Below are 16,465 nucleotides of genomic sequence, written 5' to 3' on the forward strand. Positions count from 1 at the left end.
TTTACAAGAGCTGCTGGCAGGAGAAGCGGTTCAAAAATACAGGTTTCCCCAATGAAGACTTTCCCTTTAGGTCCTAACTGGGTCAGGTCCTGAGAACAGCCACCAGGACATCCACCCCAGGTCTACACTCCTGGGGAGAAGCGGGCTATGGAGTTTACGGGATGGTAGGAAGCGGCATAATATTGAGGTTGAGAAGAGAGGAAGAGCCTCCAGTGTAAGGAAGCCAGGGGTTCAAATCCCACCATCTTCCAGTCCTGTGACTTCAGGTCAATCATCAAATATGGCTGTTCCTTGGTTTCCTCATTTGTGAGGCAGGCATAGATGTTCCTACTGTACACACTTGGGGCATCGAAGAAGGTAACAGGTACAGACCGGCCGGCAGAAACATAAAACTCTTCTCCGCAATATTATTATTCGTCAGAGAAGGAGCAGAAGGACAAAAAGGGGAGGTACAGACTTGCTCTCTGTCTCTCCCACATTCCCTCCAGGACTCACCAGAAGTGGAAATTTGTACTAACACGCATTGATTCACAAGTACTGGGAAGCTCTCCCTTTCCCTTCCAACTTCCTACTCTCAGCTGCCCTCCACAGGCTCCTCCCCAAGGGAAGGGCAGTCCTCCCTCCTCAATGCTGGGCCACTCCACGAAAAGCAAGCACCGCCCTCTCCCTTGGAGCTATCCTAATGCCCCAGCCATCCGCAAGCCAGAGGGGATGCCCATGTTTCTAGCCTCCAGCACTAAGCAAACTAGCCGGCTAAGACAAGACCCCCAGTCCTAAGCCCTGGTTGCCGGGTTAGTGAGCCAGTCTGGCCTTACTCTGCTCAGCCTCTCCAGGGGCAGAAACAGCTAGACTCATGTGAGCGCCAGTCCCCCTCCTATCGCTGCATCTGCCTTATCACCGAACAACTCTCACACTTGCTCTTCCTTCCGACCCAAACTAGGAGGAGGCACAAATGACCAGGCTCCTCTACACCTCTGAGAATTTTATGGCTTCGGATAAATACAACAAGGCAGAGTCACCAACAGAGGGCGGCCTTTCCCGAAACCGTTCCCTGGAACACAAGAACAGAATCCACGTGGGACTGGTGTTACTCTGAGAAGTGGAGCAAAGGAGGCTCAGCAGGGTCTCAGCAGTTCTCAACAGAAAACGAGACCCCGCAGAGTAGGGCCTAAAGGAATCATCACCTGCTACGCAGAGGGCTGTCTGGACAGGAGTGGGGGTGGAGGCCCTGAGAGGCAGGCGCTGGCTGTGCCGGTAGATCTCAGCCTGCCCTGCATGTAAGAATCACGAGAAGCGGGGCGCCTGGGTGGCACAGCGGTTAAGCGTCTGCCTTCGGCTCAGGGCGTGATCCCGGCGTTATGGGATCGAGCCCCACATCAGGCTCCTCTGCTGGGAGCCTGCTTCTTCCTCTCCCACTCCCCCTGCTTGTGTTCCCTCTCTCGCTGGCTGTCTCTGTCTCTGTCAAGTAATTAAATAAAATCTTTAAAAAAAAAAAAAAAAAAAAAGAATCACAAGAAGCTGTTACAGATACGGACGCTCAGGCCACCTCCCAGACCAACGACATCGAAGTCCCAGGAGAGGGACGTAGATGTCAGGTTACTTAACACTTGCCCAGCGATCCCACCACACAGCCACTGCGAAGGACAACGGTCCACGCCCTTTCGGCCCATGAAGTCTAGAGAAGAAGAGAAAAACCCCACAGATAACATGTCACAAACCCTGTTCAGGTGAGCACGCCTTGCCTCTGCCACACATTGCAGGCCAACCACTCCACCGTCCACTAACTGTGACTGCATCAATAACAATGCATTTTTACCATTGCATCAATAACAATGCCTGCTGTTGCTTCAATGACCACGAAAGCTAACATGGATTGAGGACTGCCTATGTACAGGGCACACAGTCATTTCACCCGTGTAAACTACTACAACCCTCGCAACAACCCTTCAAAATAGGTCTCTTATTGGCTCCATTCTCCAGATGAGAAAACCGAGGGACAGAAACGCTGATAAGTGAACCTGACTGAAGTTCACTGCTACTTCTGGGTAGAACTGGGATTTAATCAACCATCCGGACCTGAGAATCCATGTCCTTTATCAAGCAGACTCTCAAGTGATGTTTCTTGCTTTCATTCAATATCTTTATGGTCATCATTGAGAATATTAACACCAAACAAGCAAAGGTCCTTGTCTTAGGGAGCTTGCAGGTGTGTGGATATGTGCATGCTTCTCTGTGCGCACGTGTGTGTGTGTGTGTGTTGAGGGAGAGAGAGAGAGCACAGAGTAATCTCCTCGACAACAGGGACCATGCTTTATTCAGTCCTCTGGACACTGTGCTGACCGCCGTATATGGGACACCATCGTGACTCCATGACATTGCAAAGGGAATTCACAAAGAAGCAAGAGAAGGGCCACAAGAGAGAAGGAGAGAGGGACATGTGTTCGGGGTTATCTCATTCCCCTTTGATGAGGGGAAACAGCCACAATCAACAAAATGCAGAAGGGAACGCACTTCCTACTCACAACGCTCATCTTCAGTGCGCATCAAACACAAGGACGAATGAAATGAATTGCCACCACGGGCAATAACTCACATGCCATAGTATTTAAAAATTGGTAACGATCACATCATTATTTCTGGCAGTGTCTCTAACCAAGCAGACACTAATAGGGGAATCTCACAAACGAGGATACATTTCCAGCGCAAATAAGGCCACATAAAGGCTGCCTGGTTTACAACTTTGACACTGGAGAGAAACTCACTACCAGGAATTAAGCAGTCACTGGGGGCCAGTGGAAAACCTGATGAGGCCCTTTTACTTCCAAATGGCCTCCCCACCATCTGCAGGCATCCAGGGCCATGTCGTATGTTGCTTGTCTCTCTCTCAGATGACTGGAGGCTCCAATTAAATAACTATTTATTTCACCAGCCAAGGTGTTATAACTAATTACTTTAGCTCCTCTTGAAAGTAGTAAGAGAGACGTGTCGCTGCTCCTTAAGGAGATCTGAATTTGGTTACCTCCTCTTGAATTAGTGAGTGACAGCACCAACAACAACCCCGGAGACTTCAGAATCTTGTCTCCCAGCCAAGGCCATCCAAGAACTGAAACGCCCGCCACCAAAATGCAAGTACGCTGGCAGGAGGCACACAGCTGAGGCCCTGAGAGCAACAGGTTTATTTGAATGTTATCGGTTCTGGGCCAGGTATGCAAAAATAACAGTTCGAAGTGTTCCTTTTTATTTTAGCAGGTCAACTCTAGTCATTACTAATTGCCACCATCATCGTTACTATTTAACCAATTGTATAGAGTGCTTCAAAGTCTGAGCCATGGTGCTTTCATATATATGATCTCATCTGAAGTTCTCAACAAACCCATCCGTTATCAATATTTCCATTTGATGGACAAAAGAAATTGAGGCAGCGAGGGAATAAACAGATTTGTCTAGGGGAACGTGCCAGTCAGAATTGGAGCATACTTAAGCTTTTCACACCAAAACCCCAACCTTGTTCAGCGGTTTTCCTAGATGCTGATTTCGTCATCAAAGGGAATCTAAGCATCTGCGGAAGGTTCTGGAATGGCAGCCTCCTTCTCAGAGGGCTGTTAGGAGCACTGAGTGGGATAATGTATGTAGAATGCTTGACAGAATTGGCAGAGGGCCTGACACATGACCAGAGTCCATAACTATCACCTATTTTAAAAAATTATTGTTTATATTCAAAGAGAATCAGAAACTGGAAATCTCTTTCTAGAAGACTTGTGATTTTATCTGTCGGAACTGTTTTAGTGGGATGAGGACATCTATACAATGTAAAATAGAGAAGAACCAAAGCTTTAGGTTGCTTGCCATTAAAAAAGGGGGAGGGCTAGTCAGCCTCCCAAGTTCAGATGTGGCCCTAAATATTCATTTCCTTTCCTGAAAGATTGAGGAATTGGCTTTGTGTTAGTTAGCTGCTTGTATTTCTGAGACATCTGGCGCTAAACCCTATAACTGGTTGTTTTTTTTTTTTAAAAATAGAACCAGTGCCTGGCAGCCACCTTTGCAGAGTACCTAAAAATAGAAATAATTCATGAAACCCCATTGGAATGGTGCTCAAGGATGCCAAGCTACCAGGGAAAACATTGCAGAGAGTCGAGTAAGGCCTTAGTAATAGAATCTAGAAGTTCTAGGACCTGAGTTATCTAGAGTCAGAACTGGGTATCATTTCAGAGAGATATAATTTTATTTCATACATGTGGTGCAAACGAATTTTCTGGTAGTGCGATTTTAAGAGTACTCCTCACCAAACCCATTTACATGATATATAAAAGTTGTCTGTTAGAACCAAAGGACGGATATCAAATGAATACTACATAAAATCGGTTGATAATACTCAATTGATATACTCAGATTAAGCAATTCTTCTCATTCAATGTTGTCTATAGGGCTGATGTGCTTAATTAATGCTTTCTTCAGCATCAGTCTTGGCTTACCTCAACTTTGGACAAACCCAAATTCCAGGTAAGCAAGCTCTAAGTTAATTAGTGCTATCATATTATTTTGTATACAGCTACTTGGAATTTGCATGCACATCAAAATCATGTAATTTCATACATAGTCAGAAAACACAAAGGCTAAGAAAAACAGAATCTGCTTTACAAATGTGTCCAGATGAGTCAATATAGAGGTATGTTTCCCAGATCTCACAAAGAAATCCCAAAACAGGGGGAGGATCCAACGCTAATAATTTTCTCACAAGACATGTGGGCAGTCTTAACGAAGAAAGGAGGTGAGCCCCAACTATTGTGCCTTTTACTCTATCCCGTTTGGACACTTACTTGTTACAAGTTAAAAGGCAGGAAGGATAAAATATTTCTATTTTGGAAGTTCCCCCCCACTGTCTCTGTCTCCTAATCCCTCACAAACCAAAGGAGTTGCATTCCTGAAAAATAACATAGTTAGCCAGTCTTACCAAGATCACGGTGTCAGAGGAAAGGGGGTTACTTGGAAAATCATACAAAGTCTCACACAGATGGGTGAAATTCAGTTTCTTACTGGTTTGTTATCACATCCTGTAAAAATGGTTGAATGGACTTCCACTACATAGCAAGGATCTATGCAAACTGGTCTGTCTTAAAACACCACCCAAATGGTATGCGACATGTGCTCTGAGAGTATGAGTCAGAGGCACCTTCCAGAAATAGGCTCTGGGCTTCAGATGGGTACAGACATACCATGTGTATCAAGAGGCTACAGACAGAGAAAACAAACAGTAGTTTCAATGTAACCCCTAAACACAAAAGAAAATCGCAAGCTTCTCCTATGGGCATGCCCCTGTTGCAGCCCACAGGTGAGTTGCATCGAGATTCATACAGTTAAAGATGGTTAATCATTCCTCTGGGACGATGCCGAGATGCACAGAGAGTAACGAGATTTTCGGAGACAATAACAAACCTCTAAAATAAAAGCGACATTAATAGTTTTAGAATCCTGCCCTGGGAAATTATTTCTACAAAGCCGTGGGACCAAGGTAGCGCTGTGATTTGCAGAGAAAGATTCTCCTATAACCCCCACAAGGGAGTGCCACTGATCTTTGAGGTTTTCAAACCAGCTCCCACTGATTTCAAGGTCAAAGGCATTTGCACATGCTCTTACCTTTGTTTACTTTTCTATGTCTGAGGAACTGTCTTATCAAATTGGTGTTCCTTTCACAAACCATTGTAGTATCTGGAATAAATACCCACATGGGCTCTTTAATTTAAAGGGGCATAGGTGAGCCTGGAATACTGGGGCTGACTTAAAACAGGGCCGATTTAAATATTGTGGCATGTAAATCTTCATACCTTGTCTTTAAATCCCAGGGTATTCAACCTTGGTTGACCAGGGACTGGGGACTTCTCAGGCATGACATTTTTAGTTATTCCTATGGCCATCAACGCGCAGAGTAATGCAAACAGCTCCCCCATCCGCTGAGATTACAACACTGAAGTGTCCTCAAACACTTACTTGATAACCATGGAGCGGGGTTTCTCAATCTCAGCACTGACATTTTGGGCCGGATACTGTTCTGCTGGAAGGGGCTGTCCTGTGCATCGCAGGACGTTGGGTAAGTGTTCCTTGTCTCTATCCATTAGATGTTAGTGGCATTCAAGTATGACAATCAAGTGTCTCCAGACATAGCCACAAGGCAAAACCCGCCCCTCCCCCCCAGAAGAACCACTGTCATTAAAAAAGTTAATAAGTGACTATTTAAATCTTTACCCCATCCACTTATCTAACTACACCAATCATTCAATACTCCTTATACCTTTTTATAAAAAGGAGGAAGCAAAAAAAAAAAAAGCTGTCATCAAATGCATAAAATAATTATAGGCATAGAGCTGAAGAGAATTTAGAATAGGATCAAAGGTTTTCATTATGGGCAGAAAGAGTTAAGAACACAGTTTTAAGTCACGAAATAATAGCTCTTCAGGTACCAACAAAATTAAGAGAGGCCCTGAAGCACTTCTATACACGTGATAATAACTGGAACCAATGATATCGACTTCTTTCTCTACCCTTTTGAACAGAACATCAACTCCTCTGATTAAGTATTCCACTAAGAACACAGACCCTGGAGACGGGCTGTTGCTGTTGAAATACTGGATCTAACATCTACTGGCCTGTGTAGTCTTGCGAAATTGATGTTGAAAAGAAGCTCCAGGCCTCAAGCTTCTACATCTGTAAAATGGGTATAATAATACCTTGAGGGGTCCCAGTAAAGGTTAAATAAGAGAATATCGAATATAGGCACTTTATTTCGGCATTTTACATGAATTAAGTCCACAATAGGTATTAACGTTGATTAGCAGTATTTGTATTCTATTTATTTGTTTTAAAGATTTATTTATTTTAGTGAAAGAGTACGTATGCACATGCGGGAAGCAGGGGGAGGGACAGAGGGAGAGAATCTCAAGCAGACTCCTTGCTGAGTGCAGAGCCTGACATGGGTGGGGCTCAATCTTACAACCCTGAGATCACGAACTGAGGCAAACGAAGAGTCTGACACTTAACTGACTGAGCCAGCCAGGCGCCCCTGTATTCTATTTAAAAGCACCTTTTCAATTAGGGGAGGAAGAGGAAAACGAATCGCCACTTGCTTCTCTCCCTGGGATGCAAAGTGCTTTATCTGTATCTCCCAAAAGGTGTAGTCAGTCAAAGCGTCGACGAGATCACACTCCAGGAAGAGAAGGCTAGGAACAATGAGAACTGGATCAGGAGTCATGCAACTAGTATTCTCTTGTCTTGGTCGATGCCAAAGAGGTAGAAGGTCCTGGTCAACCTCTTAACCCCTCAGAGCTAGGTCTCTGAATTGTCCTGTTTGGTGGATCGCTGTAGAGTTCCTAATATTTTCTCTCAGACTGTGACAATCAGATTCTATGACTTCTCTGTTAGAACAAATGGCCCAAAGAACTAAATTCTAAACTAAATGACAGATTCTAAAATATTTTCACTTAGTGATATACAGAGGCAAAGTACTTGGTAACCATCCTTGAAGTGCAATGATTTAATTAAAGAAGATTTTCACACGGTCTTTTTCAAAGTCTCTTAATTATGTGATGCTTTGCCAATTATTAAATTGTCCTCCGTAATGTCCGCTAAGAGGAAATTTGAATTACAGGCCATTTGCAGACAAGAGATGTACTGAAAACACCTGATAGGCTATAAATTCAATGTTGTACACCCACAAATCTACTCCAGAATTGCATCTGAACATTAAAAATGACTCCAGCCTTCACTTAATAGTAAGTCCTATGAAATCAATTAGCTGTTAAAATAGTTTAATTGGAACATATGTATTTTAATTTTTGTGTGTGTATAAAAAAAGTCTTCCTAATCAACCCAAAACATTCTGAAATTACACTTCTAGGTAATGTAGTGAAAGAAGTGAACTTATAACTGGATAAAAGCAAGGATGTGGAAAATGTGAGAAGGATGATATTCAAACAGCAGCAACTGGCAAGGAATAAATTAAGAATCATGTCAGTGTACTGCAATTATCCTGAAAAGCAGTCTAAGAAGGAAGTTTTACAACTCACCACCACTCGCTGACTCAAACTCACAAGTTCTCCCACTAAAGCATGGTTACTGGCTTTTGGGGTGGGTGTTGGTAGATGGGTATAATTAGTAATTTCTTTTCTCTTTTAGTTCCTTCCCTCCCCCGCTTCCTCCTCCTTTCTCTCTCTGCATTCCTTCCTTCCTTCCTTCATCTGTCCTTCCTTTTCTTTCTTTCTATGCAGTAGGGGCCCTTGTTTCACATTCCCAACAGGAATGGTCAAAAGTAAAAAAATTAGAACTACCTATAGCAATGATAGCACATGTATTCTTCATTTAAAAAAGGAAAAGTCTCCTAGGGGATGGTTAAAAAAAATAAAAAGATCGATTTAGGTCACCATGCATAAAAGGGAGGATTTATACTTTCACACTGGTGTTTTGCTTTGTAGAAAGATGGAGGAAAGAAAAAAAAAATGCAGAAAGGAGAGCCCTGTTCTAAAATTCACAAATAGGAACTTCATACTTTAAAACAAAATATTTACCATTTTGAAAATGTGCACAAGATATAATTGCTGTATTTTTTCCTTGATATTTCATCTCCCTTACCTGACCTGCCTTTCCTATTCCAATAAAATGATGATACCATTGAAGGAAGGCTTCAGATGCCAACTCTTTTCAGAACCTCCAGTTCCCCAATTACTTTGTGGGCAGGCTAGGGTTCTGAGGATACACTGACAATTTCCATAGAGAGAGGCACAGAGAAGGTGCTTAATAAATATTGCAGAATGAACAAATGAGTTAGCAAATGAGCACATGAATAAATAAATGAGAAAATATTACATTTTGTTCAGTTAGAGAAAATGAAGGAGAAAAAGGGGGAAGAGGAAGAAAAACACGGAATAGCAAGAGCATGAGAAAGCAAAGAAACATACGTATAGGTGCCCTGAAACACACAGAAACTAACCCATCAGCTATCACAAAGAGACCCCAGAAGGATATAAATAAGAAACAACCAGAGGCAAGACAGAAAGAAATACAGCAAAATAATCTGCAAAAGCCTCTCCATCGACCATCTGAGATAAAAGTATTTTGGTAGGAAACTTTATTTATTTTTTATTTTTTTAAAGATGTATTTATTTATTTGAAAGAGAGAGAGAGAGAGAATCTCAATCAGATTCCCTGTAGAATGGGGAGCCTGACACAGGGCTTGATCTCACAACCCTGAGATCATGACCTGAGCCGAAATCAAGAGTAGGACTCTCAACTGACTGAGCCACCCAGGCGCCCTAGTAGGAAACTTCATAAAAAACATTCTCTGGTACAGATATATCCCCATATTCTTGGCACTGAAACACTCCTTTGAGGCCTCTGAATGTACTACTACTTCAAGATTTATAAAGCCCTGGGGCTCCTGGGTGGCTCAGCCGTAGTGTCTGCCTTCGGCCCAGGGCCTGATCCCAGGGTCCTGGGATTGAGCCCCGCATCAGGCTCCCTGCTCTGCTGGGAGTCTGCTTCTTCCTCTCCCACTCCCCCTGCTTGTGTTCCCTCTCTCGCTGTCTGTCTGTCAAATAAATAAATAAAATCTTAAAAAAAAAAAGATTTATAAAGCGCTGTTGCCTTTTCACAACCACAGGCATAAAGGGAGAAAAATATTCCTTTGTTGGCATGTTAGACCCAATGGAGCCCCGTTACCATCCTCGGTGAATCAGGAGACTCGTAGCCTTCACGTTCATGTCCTTGACCATCTCAAGAGATTGTCTTCAACTTCTATATGACCACAGCCCCTTTTAGGTGAAGCTTACACAACCACTAGCCATGCTCATCCATTGCCCAGATGACTGACGTTGTGGTAGGACCCTGAGAGGTTTCCTATAACTTAGCCCTACTCAGTATATATTTCCTAAAGAGTAACTAAGGTCAAGACTGATAGAAGGGCAAGGGCAAGGTGGGTGGTAGGGACACACAGAAGAGGAACAAGACATGGACCTCAGCCTCAAAGAGTTTCCGTTCTAATATTCTCAGGTCCCTCACCTCCCTGTACCTGATACACCTTAGCTGACAGGCTATCAGGCTGTTCCTCTCCATTCAAGATGATGGAGCCTAAGTATGTCTCCACTGAACTCAGGTATTGGCACAACCAAGCCACGGTGTTAGTCACTTGCAAGAGATGCAGTGATGAGTAAGCGTAGACTCCCAGTCCTCAATGATCTCACCTACGAAGGCAGAAGCAGGCAAGTAAAGCAACAGCTTTCATGCACGATGGGATGCTCACAGAACAGCAGGTTAAAGGAAGGACGAATCCCATCTACCTGCAGTGGAGGGGGGAGGGAAGGTGGAATGCAGGGAAGTGGAGAAAAAGCCTTCCTCGCCAGCCCTAGATAGATGAGTCATCAAGAACTCCTCCTGCCTTCTCAAGGTCTATAAATAATCCCAGGTGCTGCCATTTCATTTAATTACTAAGCCTCTCCAGATGGAGAAAAATAATTAAGCAGTCTGTACCACCGACATGATATAAAGAATGGGTTAGCAACTTGTGAAACATTTGAGTTTTGAAGTTTGCTTTCGACTCTGAAGTGAGGGCAGAAGTGAAAAGGGGGCAACCACTGAGCCGGAGGTGTTAGAGAAAACCAAGCGATCGCGGTCATATTCTGGGCAGAAATTTAAACAGAAATAGAAAAAAAAAAAAAAATACCGGGACAAGGGGCCTCAACGTTGCCAGGAGGAGCGAAACTGAAACATCAAATGAAGAAACCTTATTGAAGAGCAGTTGTCAAAAAGAAACACTTTAAGACAATCTGTAAATAAATCAGGATGCAATTTATTTATTTCTTAAATGTACAAGGCATATGCCATTGACTGGGCCGCCGGATGCAGACGTAATAAAAATTTTATATCCTGGCGTCTGATGCAAAGATTCAGAAGAGACTCTACCCAGAAAGGTCTACCAAGGAGGCTGGCGAGAACATCACATGAGAAAAGTTTCTAAATGTAGCTGCTCTTCAAAAATCATGCATTTATAATTCCATAGTTCAAGGGAATCAGGAAATATAAATAAAATTTTAGGCACTCCCACAATGACTACTAGGTAGTAAAACAAAGATGTCCCCCTCACATCACCATTAATCAGCAATAATCATGTGCTTTTTGAAAAAACACAATCATCAAACCCGTAAACCCACAGTCAACACAACTGCGAAAAGCTGGGGGATACCAACTTTGTAGAAGCATCAGATGGAAAGCCAGGAAGAGGTTTGCACACGAAGAAGCCACGTGGATTCTGACGGGAAATGGAGGGGAAGTGTTCAACAAGGAACAGTGAAGCAACAGCGGAAGAAAGAAAAACCAGTTCAGATGGTGATGATGGAAGACTTCTTGGTCTAAAAACATACAGGCCTACTTAAGGAAAGGTCATTCTGAGTACCTGGTATTCTCGACTCAATAAACTTAAGCGGAGCCAATCAAATCCTTTTGTGTGTTGTTTTCAAAGCAAAGCATCCTTCCACAAATTACCCAATCATTCCCCTGTCATTTCAGCTCTCCTGTCAATGTAAGTTTTTCATATTTCTTTCTTTAAACAGATAAGCTAGGTAGAGTATTATCAGAATAACAGAATATTCTTAAACAGCATTTTAATGGCATTTGGTATTTTACATTTTTACAGGAATTCAAATCAGGCTAACCGCAGAGAATAGTAGAGATTTCTACTTCAACAAACAGAACACAATTATTTTAATTTCTGTATTTCTATAAATTAGCTACAAAAGCACTTACTCTCTTTAGTGGTTTAACAACAGATATATCCATCCCTTGCCCATTCTTATTTTAATTGATTTGTTTTAAAAATCCTTTAAAATCAACCTTCCCGCTTGCCCTTCTCCTAGATCTTCTAGAGGGCTGCTGACCCAAAGATGTGTGTGAACTAGAATAAAGGTGGTCTTTTCTCTAGACACATTACTCACCAGTGGCTATGAAGTGAGTGCACCTTCTAGAATTGCGTAGCCTCACATGTGTAAGAGCATCCGCGGATGCCGTGATTCATTATTTTCCCTACATGGAAGCGGTCCTTCCTTCCTGCAATGGTGTTTCTACAAAGCACTCGGGGGAGACCTGGCTCACCATCTTTCGGCATTGATGTCGGGGATGCTGGGTGGCTTGCTCAGTCGGTTAGGTGTCCTACTCTTGATTTTGGCTCAGGTCAGGAACTCAGGGTCATGTGATCAAGCCCCAAGTCAGCTTCATGACGGGCATGGAGCCTGCTTAAGATTCTCTCTTTCCTCTGCCCCTGTCTCCCTCCCCCACTCAGCCCCTGTCTCCCCCTCCCCACCTGCCCCCCTCACTTGCTCTCTCTCTCTTAAAAAAAAAAAAAAGTCAGCCACCATTTAAACTACTGGTGCTCAGGTTAGGGGTCATGATCTTAAGATCATGTTGACATGAAGGCATGAAGATTGTGCTGCAATGGGAATGAATGCTGCCTCCGAAGTAGACAGACAGCCCCTACTCAGGTCTTGATCAGGACATTTTACGTAACAGCTTCCATATTTAACTGAGAAAAGAACAGTAAACACTATGTAGGTTCAACAGTCATGCCTGTGAGGTACAAGAGAACCACCTGCAGGCAACCTCTAATCTAGTTCCTTGGTCAACCATGTGCCCACTTGACTTGTTTCAGTGCTTTGGAAACATTAAGAACTTTATAATATCCAATCACAGCAAAGGCAGCGGGAGAGCTGAAATTAGGCAGAATAACAGGCACATAATGGGGAAGAAAAAAGAAACAAAGATATTGAAAATTAAAGGTGTGAGAAAATTATTCTAGGGTACGGAGTAAGTTAACATCAAGACAAAAACATCTACATGGAATTCAGCCTTGCCTAGACATGCGCTTGTCATTCACGTCATGTCACTCTGGATAATTAATATGTGGGTTTATAAGCACCAAGTCAGCACACAGCCTCTTTACAAATGTAAGGGTTTCTCCACTCACCTCTTTCTAGCCATTATCACATGCAATTCTGACAGTGAGCTCCTTGTGGGCAGGAGCTGATTGCATTTATTATATTTAATGTAGCAACTAGTGCCCTTCCTGGCACTGAATCAGTGCTGAATAGATGATAAATACTTCTTCAATACCAAAATGCAAGATACCAGGTTTGAATCTGAAAATATATATAGATTTATCTGACTACTTGGGGGAAGAAATTTAACATTCTTATAGGAAGACGCAAACTACAGAGATCTCAAAGTATGGAATGTTACTAGACTGCCAAATTAAAATAACAGTAAGACCGTCTTCCTCTCCATTGCGTGACATAGTGTGAACAAAGATGTATAAATGCATATGTGGACTTAGAAGGAAAAGAAAAAAAGAAGCAGCTCAACACAGCTGGTATCTAAAAAAAAAAAATTCTGTTCTATTTTACGTTATCTACCTTCTATGTTGTGTATATAGGGCAGCAAGCCAAAATTTTTAGAAGGACTCATCAGATGAAATATATCTTTGTGTGTGCACTAGTAGTCATTTCCTAGAAATACTTTAAAAATTTAAAACCTACATTTCACACTGAGGTGTTTTGCTGGTTTGTACACCAATGGGCTTTGCCTGCTTAAGACTCTAACTGGTCTTACATTTCACAAGAGTTTATAGAGCTGGAAACACAGAAACCTTCTGGTAGCATATACTGTGAACTGGTTCTTCCAGGACTCACAGCAACATTTTTAAAATTTGTTTTTCTCTAAGAAAGGTGACCTAGACAGTAGGACCGATTGGGCTGGGCATGGGGTGGGCAGGACAGGAGGAGAGGGTAGATTTGATGGTGCAGCTACACGAGTAGAGGAATAGCTACAAGAAAAGCAGGATGCCAAGAGAACAATCACAGAACACAAGGGATTAACCACAGAAGTGGGCACTGTTTAAGAATGGCTCAAGTGACCTCAGTATTGCATAAGGCAAACCAATCATGGTTTAGATGCAGAAGGGGTACAGACAGAACCCAAGGAAACTGCCCACAAGGCAGTGCCCAAAACAGACTTCTGTTGATGCAAAGAAGATATATATAGGTCTCCATCCCATAGATAAAGAACTGCATGGATATAGATACAGACTTTATTGGGCATTGAACAAATGTCTACTATGTGCCAGAGCCCATGTTAGGGGCTTCATTTAATGACTACTTAAAATCTTACAATCTTGGTGGTGTAGACAGAAGTTGCTATTCCCATTTCACAGGTAAGAATACTGAGGTTGGAAAGTTTAAACTACTCCATCACCACTATGCAGTATTAAGTAGAAGAGATGGGACTCAAAAGCAAATAGTTTTGACGTTAGTGAGTGAGTTTTTAAAACACTATGTTCAACTGATTTATGAACGTAATCAGGGAAAAGAGATGTGTGAAAGAACAATGGGGAGATCAACCAAATACATAAACAGAGAACTTACAAAATATCAGACCATGAGCCATGGTAAGAAATATGTTTTATAACATGATCAAGTACATACCCACTATACTTCTCCACATAAAAGTAACTAAAAAAAAGTTCTGCAAAAATATTTACCCTTACTATGAGTAATACACTCTGATATTTTCCGATTATTTTTTCTATTCTATCATTATTGTAAAAGTGCTGGCAGGATTTACTGAAATTATTTCACGGCCCACTAGTAGGTCAGAACCCACGGTTCGAAAACCAGTGCCATAACCAATCCTAATGACCACCACTCTTACTGTTTCTGAGGTTTGGGTAGAATATTGGGTTTTTCAATTTTTCATATATAATCTTCCATTTGAACTTTTATCCATGAAAGGAAAGGGGGGAGAGGTAGTTAAGAGGAAGAGAGGGCGGTGGATAGAATTGTCCATCATGGGTCACACACTAAGAAGAGTAGTGAAATTAACATACTCCAAACAAACATGGCTCCATCTCAAAGACAAAGAAGGCTGCCCCAAAAGGCAGGGTATCAAAGACCCATGGTGGAGAAGATTCTGATGTCTTAAATATTCCTTTGAGTTGTCAGAAAGACATCATTGTCCAACAATGGCTCACTGATAGAAGAACAAGGCTCCATAGTCTTCAGGCGAATTTTGAGACTGAAAGACAAGTCACATGCCACTGCTCAGGTTACTTTCTGGCCAAAAAAGCACCATGTCTCCTCTCAGTTACTATTGCAAGACACTCGATGGTTGACACTACTTTAATTTGATGTGACTTATTAAAAAGCGTGGACAGTATTATCCCATGGAAGGATACAAGATTTGGCTTCTACTTATAGAAACCAACACATGAACCAGAAGAAACGCTCACTACAAACACAACGAAAAGGAGAAAGAAAGGATGGCAGTTCATAAATATATTAGCTTGGAAATGGTCTCAGTGAAAACTTTAGTTACCATGGGGACTTCTGGGAGGGAAAGAAAAGGGGTCTCTTCAGGGAAGTGACTGATGCTATTTATTAATCTACTTGTAAGTAATGTCAAATTTTAAAGTTGCTCCGAAGAAAATCACCTTTTTTTTGCATCAGCCTTTTAATATGCTGAAGGAACCTGTTCAAAACGCTTCAGTAGTGAAGTAACTTAGATGATAAATGTGTTCTTCAATCTGTGCACCAGTCAAGTAGCAATAAAATCAGAATAATTCATGCAAAAATTTTCATTATATTTCTAAACATACTTATTTACATTTTAAATCACACATTAGACAATATGAAATATCTTTCATTTAGACAGGTGTGAACTAGAAAACAGATGCATTCATTAAACATAGAACAATTCGGCGAATTAAAAAAAAAATACTCGGAGAACTCTCTGGTTGAAGTACTTGCGCCACCATTAACTTACTTGAAAAAATATGGCCATGGCTCCGATTATTCTGTTTTCAGAAATCGCGGTTTGAAAGCTGTCAAAGTCATCTGGATTATAAAAGAAAATCTGCATCTGTAAAAGAACAATTAAAATATGTATTAGGAAAAACTTCAAGCCTACACAAAAGTAGACAGACTAGTACGAGGGACCCAGATTCCTCACTTCCTAAGATTTGGCCAAATGTATTCATCTATCTGTATTTTTCCTCTGCTAAAGTATTTAAGGGCAAACCCCAGACATCATATCATTTTGCCCCTACAAACCACACTATCACACATCTTCTCAAATAACCAGAGTGCCTTCATGCTACCCAAAATAAACAACGGTGTCACCTTCTGATTGCCTGATATTCATGTCATGGTGAAAGTTCCCTATTATGGAGCAAGATTTTAATGGAGTAAAATATCTTGAAGTGAAAAAAAAAACTAAGCCTGTGAGATTCAGTTCACATGCTTAAATTATAAATACTTAAATGGACACATCTTTATAAGCGACACTCTTTCGGAGGAATTTGAAGGGGTCAATAGCCCAAATGGAGTATTTCAGTGAATCCACAAGAAATTTAATGGTAATAATAATGATAATAATAATTCAT

General features: G+C 41.8%; 1 protein-coding gene across 7 annotated transcripts in view; it reads right to left on the reverse strand.

Annotated features, from left to right (window-relative positions):
* The window catches only part of PTPRG (protein tyrosine phosphatase receptor type G), a 684,348-nt gene that overhangs the window by 191,856 nt on the left and 476,027 nt on the right, over positions 1-16,465 (reverse strand). For all 7 annotated transcript variants that reach the window (XM_045807508.2, XM_045807506.2, XM_045807511.2 and 4 more), the window contains one exon: positions 15,847-15,942. In XM_045807508.2, coding sequence (XP_045663464.2) covers positions 15,847-15,942 — 96 coding nt within the window. The remainder of the gene's footprint in view (positions 1-15,846; positions 15,943-16,465) is intronic.

This window comes from Ursus americanus, chromosome 14, assembly GCF_024610735.1.
Source record: "Ursus americanus isolate L20-20 chromosome 14, mUrsAme1.1.p, whole genome shotgun sequence".
Taxonomy (NCBI): Eukaryota; Metazoa; Chordata; class Mammalia; order Carnivora; family Ursidae; genus Ursus; species Ursus americanus.